Source organism: Mixophyes fleayi, chromosome 6 (genome assembly GCF_038048845.1).
Source record: "Mixophyes fleayi isolate aMixFle1 chromosome 6, aMixFle1.hap1, whole genome shotgun sequence".
NCBI lineage: Eukaryota > Metazoa > Chordata > Amphibia > Anura > Limnodynastidae > Mixophyes > Mixophyes fleayi.
This window is the reverse complement of record NC_134407.1, coordinates 129,043,348-129,057,179: the sequence shown is the minus strand read 5'-3', so window position 1 is coordinate 129,057,179 and position 13,832 is coordinate 129,043,348. Positions and strand designations below refer to the sequence as shown.

At 39.2% G+C, this 13,832-nt stretch overlaps 1 protein-coding gene across 1 annotated transcript in view; it reads right to left on the bottom strand.

Annotated features, from left to right (window-relative positions):
- Positions 1 to 13,511, bottom strand: part of KCNB1 (potassium voltage-gated channel subfamily B member 1) — a 161,097-nt gene extending 147,586 nt beyond the window's left edge. The window contains exons 1-2 of the mRNA XM_075176417.1: positions 13,270 to 13,511; positions 8,171 to 8,901 (exon numbers count right to left, since the gene is read on the bottom strand). Of these exons, the coding sequence (XP_075032518.1) occupies positions 8,171 to 8,737 (567 nt within the window). The 5' untranslated portion in view covers positions 8,738 to 8,901; positions 13,270 to 13,511. The remainder of the gene's footprint in view (positions 1 to 8,170; positions 8,902 to 13,269) is intronic.
- Positions 13,512 to 13,832: the final 321 nt, after the last annotated feature.

Sequence of the window (13,832 nt, the reverse complement as noted above, 5' to 3'; positions counted from 1 at the left end):
ATGGGATTACATAGGAGCCTATTTATCCATAAATCACGGATGATTTTGTATTGCTGCTTATCATGATGATAAGAAATCCTTTATTGAAGCAATTTATCTAAAAAGATATATCGACAATGGGTTCGGGCTCAAGAATTGCAGTCTTATCCCCTTGATGTATAGGGCGAACTACTATCGCTGGGGCAAACACATCCATTTTCATCCACAATGGGGCTTTTCCCCTTGGAGCAGCAGAGTATTGGATTACCATTGGCCGAGGCCTATACGCAACAGCCAAATCTATCTAATGTTACCGATCCAATAAATGATTCCTCGGCATGCCTCTGCTTTTATTGTAAAGAAGGGAGCTCCATGGGGTATATTTACTAAACTGCGGGTTTGAAAAAGTGGATATGTTGCCTATAGGAACCAACCATATTCAAATGTCGTTTTGAAGGATGCACTAAATAAATGATAACTAAAATCTGATTGGTTGTTATAGGCAACATCTACACTTTTTCAAACCTTCAGTTTAGTAAATATACCCCTATGACTTATGTTCAGCCACTCTGACTCTTTTCTGAGTGGAACCTGTCATGATAACAACACAGAAACTAGCCAGGAGACAACAGATGCCTACATCCAACATGCATTGGGGAAAATGTGTTTCACCTTATATTAGGTGAGTGAGAGAGTACTGGCCATCATTAGCACAAGTGACCACAAGATCCATCAATTCATAGTTGGCAAATTTTTTAAATAGTTTAGAGGGACCCTTTGTTGCTGATCCATCGCATGAAAACAGGTTACACATAATATAGTCTTGGTGGACCATGGATCACTACAATCCCCATCTAGTTATGCCTACTCAATGAACATTAACTAAAAGAATAAGACCTCATATGCACTGGTGACAATTTTGTGCAATGTACTAGCAGTTTTATCTTCAATACAATGCATGAAAGCAAGTCTGAAAATGAAAACCATTGTTTCCAGTGGCTACATACCCACACACAAAAACCTAGGACTGTCACTGGAAATTAGTTCTCTCCTCTTTCCAGACAGTGTCGCAATCATACAGATATAATAAAAAAAGGTCTAAACATCACACGAGGATAAACTGAGCTCTAAGTACCATTAAAGTTGGAAACTTGGCTTGATTTATTTACTAAAGCATAACAATGTTTATCAATTCCAACAAAAAGATTAAACAAACACTAGACTAATTCACACCTGCTGGGTATTGCAACAGAAAGAACAAATGAATATAACAGTATATTGTGTAATATTTCTGTAACTGACATACTGTTCTTCTCTAGCACTACACCAATCATCTGCATAATGCAGCATGGTAAAATTACCTACATGGCTATTCTCTCTCTCTCTATTATTTATACATATATATCTCCACCGATGAGCCACAATATTTAAACCATTGACAAGTGAAGAGAATAACATTGATTATCTTGTTACAATGGCACCCGTCAAGGGTTGGGATATATTGGGCAGTAGGTGAACAATCAGTTCTTGAAGTTGATGTGTTGGAAGCAGGAAAAATGGGCAAGTGTAAGGATGTGAGCAAGTTTGTGATAGCTAGAGTTAGACGACTGGGTCAAATCATTTCCAAGATGGTCTTGTGAGGTGTTCCTGGTATGCAGTGGTTAGTACCTACCAAAAGTGGTCCAATGAAGGACAACCAGTGACCTGGCGAAGGGGTCATGGCAGCCCAAGGCTCACTGATGCACGTGAGGAGTGAAGGCTAGCCAATCTGGTCCAATCCCACAGAGGAGCTACTGTAGCACAAAATGCTGAAAAAGTTAATGCTGGCAATGATAGAAAGGTAATCCAAAAAAATTATTGTTGCTCTAGTATAAGCTTAAAGGGACTGTTGCTAATTAGTATATTTTCTTAATAATATCATTATTGATTTGAAGTTATTGATATCTGTCCCCATCTACAAGCAATCTAAGGTGCCACCATGCAGTCAGAACATGGACATCAGACAAAAAGCAACAGTGCTGGTTTTAGACAGCGCACACTCAGTCTTATTATTGTATTCGTCAAAATTGCATGAAAGATCTGTATTTAAATGTTAAAGTTTAACATTTATTATAGTCATATTAAAATATAAATCATTTAAAAACCAGCAAAATATGTGCAAGAAAGTGATTCAGTGAAATAAAGGTGAAATAAAATTGCTTTGTATGTCTCTCTATCTCTGAATCAATGCCTCTCTTGATCGAATAGTATATTATATTGTGTCAATTAGATATTAGCTACAGAGTATTTATGTGTGTCACATATTGTAAAAATGTGTTATATTGTAGTATTCATGTACTCGCATCTCAATATCATGAGGAATTCAAATATACATTCTATTCTCCCTAATACATAGAGAAATAGATGTTTAATATTTGACGGTCCTCTATATCTCTATAGGTGAAGGGAGTGAATTGCTAACTGCCTGCTGGTAAACTAATGATTGGATTTGGACACACTAGTAAGGCTAAATAGAATCTATATGTTAACGATCATAGTAAAAGGTGGAAAGTAGAAATTTAAGAGATCAGAGGCACACTAAGCAAGACGCCAACGAGCATTTCGCTAGATGTGCTTTTTCCAGGTAAAACCCCTGCCGAAAGCTCCTACAATGGACTTGTGAGCACCAGAACTGGTCCATGGAGCAACAGAAGATGGTGGCCTGGTCTTATGAATTAAGTTTTCTTCTACATCATGTGGCCAGCTGGGTACGTATGCGCATTTACCTGGGGAAGAGGTGGCCCCAGGATACACTATGGGAAGAAGGCAAGCCAGCGGAAGCAGTATGATGCTCTGGGCAATGTTCTGTTGGGAAACCTTGGGTCCTGGCATTTATTTGGATGTTACTTTGAAATGTACCACCTACCTAAAAATTGTTTTAGACCACATACATCCCAAACCCAACCGCAGGCCCAAACTTGCAACTTACAGGATCTGCTGCTACCGTCTTGGTGCCATATACCACAGGACACCTTCGGAGATCTTGTGGAATCAATGCCTTGATGGGCCAGAGCTGTTTTGTCGGCACAAGGAGGACCTACACAGTATTAGGCTGTTAGGCTCGTGGTTTTAATGTTGTGTCGGGATCGGTATGTATACACGAATAAATATATATATATATATATATATATATATATATATATATATATATATATAAAAACACTTATTTTCTACTTAATGGGAAAAGCAGTAAAACCATTAATTTAGAGATGTGTCTTGTGCTCCATCTTAGCATTAATTCCTGAACTACCATGAATCATTCTGGTGACTGATGAGCTGCCTTCAGACATTTTCCTGTACATCAGCAGATAACTGGAGAGAAAAGGAGTTTTTCAGAGGGTGAATTTATTAGTTCATGATCATTGGTGTTTTTGTGATCTACACAAAGAATAAAATAAATAAAAAGTAGACCACTTAACCCCTCTTGCTGTTTTTTGACGCCATATATATAACACATAGACAACTAATGTACCCTTGTGAAATATATGGATATCAGAAGTCACAGAGGAGTTATTAAACCATATAACAGCACAGAATTCTCTCTTATCTCCTCCGCTTGTTCTCCCCTCTCTCCTCCCGGCCTCCCTCTTCTCTCCCCCTTGCCATATCCTCTCATCTGACTCCTCTCTGTGCCTGATGTATGTTTACCCTCCCTTAGGATGTAAGCTCTTATGAGCAGGGTCCTCTTCCCTTCTGTTTCCATACCTGTTCTTCTGATCTGTCTCTACTGCAATAGCCATGTCTGGAGTTTCTAAAGTATTGGTACTATTTGTTTATTGTTCAGTACTGTATCAACCTGTGTAGTCTACTGTTTGTACTATGTACAGCGCTGCGGAATGCTTGTTGCGTCCAACAAATAAATTATAATAATATTAATAATAATAATAATTGAGTATTCAGTGCATGTGTACAGGGAAACACCATGTATATTGAGTCAAAAAACATTATCACTCGCCAAATATAATGATGTATTTATACATGATACTTATATCACATAATCATATGTGTCAGCTCTGTCATGTTTTCATTGGGTGGTACTTGAAAGTGCTTCATGTTTTCATAAAGTTAGTCTGTGAAGACCTTGTCATGCTTCATTGGGTGTTCCGTGGGAACCCTGTCATGTTTCCATAGTGTGTTCTGTAAGAGCTTTGTCTTTTTTTCATAAAGCGATCTGTGCAAGTCCTGTGTTTCATGTGGTGGTCTGTCTGTGCAAGCACTGTCATGGGGTGGTCTGTGCAAGTCCTGTGTTTAACGCAATAGTCTGTGCAAGTCCTGTCTTGTTTTCATGGAGGGGGGTTCTGTGTTATCCCTGCCATGTTTTCATGGGGTGGTCTGTGAGGGCTTTGTCAAGAGTTTTCATGAGGTAGTCTGTGTATGTCCTTTGTTTCCTGGGTTGATGGTCTGAGCTTGCCCTGTCATGATTTCATGAGGTGGTCTTTCTGATTCTTGTGTTTCATGGGGCGGCCTGTGCAAGTCCTTTACCATAGGGCAACATGTGCGAGTCCTGTTTCATGAGGTGGCATGTGCAATCCCGGCCATGTTTTCATGGGGTGATCTGTGCAAATCCTGTCATATTTTTTTGGATAGTCTGTGCAAGTCCTGCGTTCTATGGGGTGGTCTGTGCGAATCTAGTGTTTTATGGAGAGGTCTGTGTGAGTTCTGTCATATTACCATGGGGTGGTCTGTGTAAATTCTGACCTCTGTTTCATAGGGTACTTTGTGCATGACCTGTCAAGTTTTCATGGTATTGTCTATGTGAGTTCTCTCCTGTGTTTCATGGTGTGGCCTGTGCATGCCCTGTCATATTTTCATGGGGCAGCCTGTGCAAGTTCTGTGTTTCATGGCCTCTATGAGTCCTGCGTTTTTTTAGTTTTTTAGTTAATACTGTGTATATCTAGCACAATTAACCTAACATCAGAAAGAACCTCTGGATAGGAAAAGGTCATACCATTCTGACACAGTTGGAGCTGGCAGACAATTGGCTGAGGAGGAGTTAGTGATATTGTATAATGACACTCCATACAACAGTCTGTGTGCTCTAGATTCCACAGTAATTACAAGACAAAGATCACTGGATGGTATAATATTGGTGTTTGGTTAAAAAGATATTGTGTAACCTACTAAAACATATTTATATTGACAGTACCATTGTGTCTATATCACAACCTTTCTGTACTTTCAGATTTTAAACACACAATGTAATTTGTGTAAATTTTCCCCATCTCTTGTTGCTTGCTGACATTGGATAAAGTTCTATATTTACATTATCACTGTATTAAAAGGAATACAATACCACAGCACTTCACCAACGTGTGTATAAACAGCAAATACACTACTCCACCCACAATCCGTCAATTTGCTACTTCACCCACAATCCAACATGTGTACACACTGTATATACATTACTTCACCCAACTTCTAGTGTGTGTACTTACTGCATATACACTAGTCCACCCACCATCCAATGTGTGCACATACTGCAGATAATCTACTTCACCCATGATCCAATCTGTGAATGCACTGCAGATACACAGTTCCAGCCACCATCCAATGTGTGTATATACTGCATATGCATTATTCCACCCACTATCAGGTTTGTGTATATACTGCATATTTTCTACTCTACCCACCATTCAAAATGTGTACAAACTGCACATGCGCTACTCAGGCCACTACCCAATGTGTGTACATACAGCATATGCACTACTCCACCCACCATCCAATGTCTGTATATACTGCAAGGACACTACTTCAGCCATTCTCCAATGTACATATATACTGCAAATACATCCAATGCAAATTCACTACTCCACCCACCATCAACGCATATACATATTGTACATGTGTGTATATATATATATATATATATATAGATAGATATATAGATATATACATAAATATAGATATATGGATAGATATATATCAATATTACTCCATTACCATGTGTGTACTTAAACACACCACTATGTGTACCTAGATATACTACTATACTCAGCAGCTCATCATTGCACATAGATATACTACTACAGCTCAGGTGTTTACTACTACACCCAGGAACTCATGTGTTTACATAGAGATACTACAATACCCATCAGCTCATTGTTGCACATCGATAGTCTAGTACACACAGCAACTCATGTGTGTACATAGAAATACTACTACACCCAACAGCTCATGTGTTTACACACTAATACTTCAAAACTCTGTACAGAAATATACTACTACACCCAGCATTTCATGTTTGTACATAAATAGACTACTACACCCAGCAGCTCATGTATGTACAGATATACTACTACACCCAGCAGCTCATGTGTTTACACAGATATACTACTAGACCCAGCAGCTCATTTTCCCACACAGATATACTTCTATACCCAATAGCTCATGTGTTTATATAGATAAACTACTACACCCAGCAGCTCATCGTCGAACACAGATATACTTCTATACCCAATAGCTCATGTGTTTACATAAATAGACTACTACACCCAGCAGCTCATCGTCGAACACAGATATACTTCTATACCCAATAGCTCATGTGTTTATATAGATAGACTACTACACCCAGCAGCTCATCGTCGACCACAGATATACTTCTATACCCAATAGCTCATGTGTTTACATAAATAGACTACTACACCCAGCAGCTCATCGTCAAACACAGATATACTTCTATACCCAATAGCTCATGTGTTTATAAAGATAGACTACTACACCCAGCAGCTCCTTTGTAAACATAGATTCACTACTATGTCAGTTATCTTCAAGTCACCATTCTGGAAATGACCCAATATACTTGACTACTGAAATAAAATGTGCCTGGAATCTAGCTAATGTTTAATCTGTTCCCTCTGCGCTGGTCTGCAGAGATGCTCCTGTATGGGTTACTTAGATGAGAGTTAGACTGATTATCACATCATAAAGTGCAAATTGATGCCTACAGTTTACATTCAGTGATGCAATGCTATAAAACAGCACATAAATATTAATGACAAGCAAATCACACACAGCAGTCAAGGTTACAGTTTCAGTCCCCGATCCCCAGAAAACTTGAAGAAATGAGCACCAGAGGAAGCTGACATTTGTATAATCCAGGAAACATTATCCATTAAATATACATATGACTTGATCATCACTTGACTTATGTCATACTTTATATCACTGGCAACATATATGGGCTCTACTAATTTACCTACATATGTTCTGGGTACATATCTGAGTGCTACAAACAACACTTAGCTGACATCTGTGGCACCAAACAGGTTAAATGTAGTCACAAACTGACTTTTCTAATTGTAAGCACTGCAGAGTATACTGGAGCTATATAAATAAATGTTAATAATAATAATAATAATAATAATAATAATAATAATAATAATTGTGTGTAGCATGTTTGCTGGTCAGTGACTGGACATTTGTGGAAATCTAGCCAGCAGAATAAATACATTAATAGGAAACCATTCTTGTAAGTCTAGGCAAAGCCTGCAAACAAATAATTCATTTAATGCTCAAATACTAAATTTTTTCATCCACATTAAAAACATCCTTAAGATTATTCTGATGACTATGTGTCCATCATTGAGCCCAGGGACAGCAGAAAACAAAGTCACACAATGCTAGATGAACGCCCTCAAGTTTTAAAGGACTGGAAAGTGAAGGAGACATTGGTACATGTGGTATCTATTCCTTTGTGCACCATTATGTCAACACTTTGTCGTAAGTGCCCTGTATTCTAATTACTGTGTCTGCCATCAAACACTTAATGAGACCCAACTCTGGAGTCATCAGGAAAATAAAGAGTCAGGTAATTTATATATTGTTACTTAGAGAGAATTTTATCTCCTGGCCAATTTATTACATGTCTGTGTTGGAAAATAAAACCCTGACATCATTCTTTCATATGTCAGAAAGGAGACAACAATTCCTCCCATCCTGAACTGAATTCAAGTTTCATTTCCAGATATAATTTACAATGTAGCAAAGACAACTGTGACTATCTCTCCACTGTGTATTTCACTAAGCGAAGAAGAAAGATTAACAGATCGCAGAGGATCACACTTATATATTTACATCAGTAATCTCCAACCTAGGAAACCATTAAGATATGTTAGACAAACAAGAAGCTCATGTTAATTACAATTAAAGGTACCTTGGCAGCTACAGAAGAGTTTGGTTTCTCCAACAGATCCCACAGTTTCTTCCGCTTGTCTGCACAGCAAGTGTTATCAAACTCTTCCCCTTCTCTTTCCCTCAGTGTCTCGGCTTCTCTTTTCAGTTCTTCGTTCATTTGCTCCTTTTTTTGATGGTATCTGGCCTGACAGCAGGACTCCAAGTAGATCTCATCAATCCCCCAGTAGTCCAGCTCTTGACTGAAGGACAAAGCACACATCTCCTCCATCATGTGTAATTTTCCAGTGCGGTAAAAGTTCAAGATAGAGGTAAATGCCCCGGGGTGCCGGTCAAAAAAGTATTCATTTTCCTCAAGGTTGTAGTCATCACAAATTTCCATCAGGGACTCATGCGTGTTGCAATCCCTTAGCTTCCCAAGCCTGGTGCGGGGTAACCTGTCCAGGGTTCTCCACAAAACTTCATGTGCCAGCCCACCAACATTTAACTTCACCCTCCTTGAGCAAGCCTTGCTTCGGATAATCTCCATTGGATCAGGAGGCAGTGAGGTAGTGGAGCGGGATCCATGCTTGTTCATCCACCCGGGCATTTCTGTGGAATGAACAGGCTCTGGCAATGTGGGAATAGTCGTGTCTACGTTGGTGAAAACAGTCACATGTGTCACCTGTCTCTCTTCACCTCCATTCTGAGAGAAGCAGCAGGAGAGGGGATCGGACAGACATTTTCCTCTGCTGTGTACGGGATCCTTATGACCTACAAAGTAAGCAAGAGCATCCTTCACACAGTGTCAGGTGCTTTATCCATTAATCAGACGAGCAAATAGCTCCTGTAATCTGCTCAAGCAGCAGCAACAGTCCAGCCAGGCTTTACTTGTCACTGGCTGAGCTCACTGAATGCAAAGGGTGCTGTCCAGAAGTGTGTGGTGCTGAACTCTCCATCCATGCTACTGCTGTACTCCATACACGCACTATGGGAGAGGGGAACTGCTATCACGCTACTGTATAACACACAACTTAGGAAGGAGGCTGCTTCTGATATTAACACTATGCTACTCTTGTATTCTATACACACAGTTCAGGAGTAGTTTCCTCTGTCACAGTATTGCACACAACTGAAGGAGATTGCTATTAGTATTAATACTATGCTATGTCAGTACTCTATATACAACCTATGGGAGTAGATCTTTTCTATCACACTACTGTAAACAACACACAATTGAGGGGTGAGTGTTCCTAGTATTAATCCTATGCTACTGATTTGCTCTATAAAGACAACCTAGAAGCAGTTCTCCTATAGCACACTAACATACACAGCACACAACTGAGGAATGATAATGTTAATAGTATTGATACTATGTTACTAGTATAGTCTATACCCTTGGAGTAGTTCTCATCTGTTACACTACTGTACACAACACAACAGAGGCAGAAGGGTGCTATTGATATTAATACTATATTACTGCTATACTCCATACATACACCTCAGGAGAGGGCAACCGTTAGCACACTACTGCACACAGCTAACGGAGAAGCGGGCCACTGGTATTAATACTATATTACTGCCATACTCTATACACACACACCGGGAGCCGTTTTCCTCTATCACACTACTGTACACAACTGAGGGAGAAGAGTGCTACTGGTATTAAATCAATGTTACTGTTGCACAATAGACACACACCCTGGGGAGAGGAGAACTGCTATCATACTGCTGTAAAATACTGAAGGAGAAGAGTGCTCAATACTATGTTACTACTTTACATCACACACACACAAATACTCCTGGAGAGGAGAACTGCTATCACACTACTGTAAATAGCACACATAAATTAGGGAGGAGTATTGGTATTAATACTATGTTACTGCTGTAATCCACAGACCCATTGCAGTAGGGGGAAACTGCTTTTACACTATTGCACACAACTAAAGGAGAAAAGGGCTACTGGTATTAATACTAAATTACTACAATACTCTATACATACACATCAGGAGCCATTTTCCTCTATCACACTACTGTACACAACTGAGGGAGAAGAGTTCTACTGATATTAATGTTATGTTACTACTGTACACAACACACATACTCCAGGAGAGAACTGATATCACACTACCATACAGAGCACATATAACTTAGTGAGCAGAGTACTATTGGTATTAAAATTAAGAGTGCTATTGTTATTAATACTATATTACTGCTGTACTCTATACACAAACACACACACCCTGGGAGTAGATCTCCTCTACCACACTACTTTACACAACACAAAAATGAGGGAGAACAGTGCTACTGCTATTAATACAATGTTACTGCTATACTGCATACGCACAGTCCAGTAGACGGAAACTTGTATCACACTAGTGCACATGACTAAAAGATGAGAGTGCTATTGGTATTTACATTATGTTACTGCTGTACTCTGTACACACACTCAGGCACAGGGAAATTGCTATCACACTAATGTATACGTCTAAATGAGGAGAGTGCTCTAGGTATTAATACTACGTTAACTGCTATACTCTATATTTTGGAGCAGTTCTATATCCACTACTGCACACAACACAACCCAAAAGTGAAGAAAGAGAGGGCCACTGGTATTAATACTATGCTACTGCTCTACTGTGTGTGCACACCATAGGAAGAAGAGTATTGCAATCTCACTACTGTAAAGAACATACAAGTGATCACATACAACTGAAATAGGAGAGTGCTACTGGTATTAATACTATGACACTGCTGTACTCTATACGCACCTGGGGAGAGGAGAATTGCAATCACACTACTGTACAGAGCATACAACTGCTACGGGTATTAATGCTATGCATATGTAAGCAAGGGTGAAGATTAATACTGGTATTAATACTATATTACTGATGTACACTAAACATACACTCTGATGGAGAATGACTACCACATTACTGTAAAGAGCACACATAACCCAGGTAGGAGAGTACTACTGTATTCTATACATGCACACATACTTGGAGAGGAGAGTACAGCTAGTATTGCTGTAAAGTACAAATGTAGATTAGGATAAAAAAGCACTGCTCATACTAATACTATAATACTTATGTACACTATACACGTTTTCTGCAAAGGAAAACTACTGGTAATAATATTACGAAACTGTCATACAGAATTGACATGCAGGGAGGAAAACAACACTAATATAAAACTCCTGTATAGCACACACACTCAGGGTGAAAGGTACAGTAGTACTAGTATGAATTCTACTGTACACGTGAAAACATATAGGGCCTCATTTAGTGTTCGACTAATTTTGTGCTCCGAACATAAAGGAAAAAATTCTGTAACAAAAAGTATACCTACATGTGTATACTAAGTCACATGTATCAGTCATAGCAGTATTTTTACGTCAGGTATACAAATGCACAAAGGCATTGACAGTATTAGCAGTAAATTTGAAAGAAGCATTACGCTATACATAAACATAATGTAATAAAGTGTCAAAAACACAAAAAAGAATAGTGTTTTGACATAATAATTAATGCAAAATCACATTTTACATATAAAATGTAATTAAATACAGACATCCCCACAACAGTCATTTACCGCTTTAAAAATATAATGGGAATCATCTTTCCTGCAGTAGTTTAAGTGGAAATTAAAAATTAGAAATCCGAATAGACAGCCATGACTTGATCTAATTTAGCCGCAACACTAATAAATGAAGTACTCTCAACTGGAGCGGTCAAGCAGGCAGCGAATCATAAGCGGCTAGATAGTGTTACTGATATCCCCATCCCGTATCTTTACACCAGGCCTCCCATACCCACAAAACGTACACCTCCTAAGAAGAGAATTTGGGGATGGTATAAATCTCATTAGGTTTCATCTCACACTTACATATACATGCCGTTGGTGTACTCAAGTAAAGCTTACCCACCCCCGTTCCACCTCTCCAGCTGTAAGGGGCCACGACTCTAAAATACACACAAATCTATAGATACATTTTAGTATGTATGCATGGTAAAGAAATGTATATATATTTATGCCATAAAAATTGATCTAAGCCAAACTCTAAATGAGGCCCATAGTTGACAACAAGAGGAGAATCACTGTACTACTGCCCAGTACATACACACACACACGCACATGAGAAAAGTACTGGAGCTAAAACTATTATATACAGTGCAGACAAACAGAGAGGAGAACAGCACTAGTATTAACACGAAGATATGTCTGTACTTTATAGCACAGACACGCATATACAAACAAGAAGGAAAGTAATACTGGTATAAAAATTACTTCTTCACAGTAGAAACCTATCTATGAGAGTCATGTGATTTTGCCCTGTAGGTGGTATTTATCCACTGCCTCTCATGTGAAGGGAGAGTAGTGTCCTGGCCTTTCTGTGAGAGAACAGTGGTGTCCATATCCTATCTTGTGAAGGGAGAGTAGTGTTCATGCACTATCCTGTGAGATGAGAGTAGTATCCATAGCCTTTCCTGTGAGGGCAGAGTATTGTGCAGGCCTCATATCAGAGTTACAAGTGTCCAGGGCACCAGCTCCTGTGTGGTTGTTATTTCTTGCCCTCTAAATAGGGATCCTTGTTTTGAGTGCCCCAGATCTGGCCACCCAGGGTGACTCGGATGCCTACCATGGTGTCTGTCTGCATGACATACTGAAATCTACTAACCAGAATCCAGTATGACAACAAAACATAAACATCTGTATTCCTGTCACAGATATAAGGAAAAACTGCATTCGAGGTGTAAGCATTACTCACTACACACTGATACAATGTCTGTCAGTATCAGCAATACTCCACAGTAATTCTTTGAGGTCAACATATGTGTATATATATATATATATATATATATATATATATATATATACATGATCCCTATAGTTACTCTCAGACATGGTGTAGACATGAAAAAAATGCACCCATGTACTGTGAGAGCTGTTCATCTATTGCTCATTTATGTTATATAGTAAACAATCACTGAGAAAAAAAATGCAGATACAAACACTAATAGTCTGTATCCCATCCACACGTGTGTGCTGCCTGCGATGCCCGGATAATATGCACACTATGCCTGTAAAGGTGAGCTGAGCTGTGCTGCAGACACACATCTATACATACAGAACATACTGTACCTCATCCACTGGCTGCAGATGACAGGCAGAAGATCCTCCTCCCTGTGCAGGAACAGACAGATCTCCTGAGCTGCTGCTAATCCCTGGATCCACTGCAAACAGCTAATTCAGGCCTCTCCCTGTACTCGCATTTCACAGCTTTTAATGCTTTCTGTAGGTTCCTGATGGAAATCAACAAGTCTGGTCTGGAGCTTCAGCTTTTTCTTCTCTGCAATACAGCTCGCACTTCTTTACAGAGGTAATTTCATGTTGTCATCTGAACAGAGGAAAGGAGCTCCCCCTACAGGTCTGATAAAAAAAACACACACCTCTACTTGACTCTTTCATGCCTGGAAGAAGTAAGAGTACTTTCATCGCTCCTTAGCAAATCCTTATGTCATCTTCACCCCACTAGATAATACCATGGTTTCCCTGTCTCTCAAAAGTGTCTTTCTCTGTACAGGAATATTAACCTCAATTCAGTGCCACGTCATTATTTTAATGTATAATGAATCACAGTTTCCACAGTCTCTGTTTATTGTGAACAAAAATGAACCCAAACAACAATAACTGTTCAAAATGTG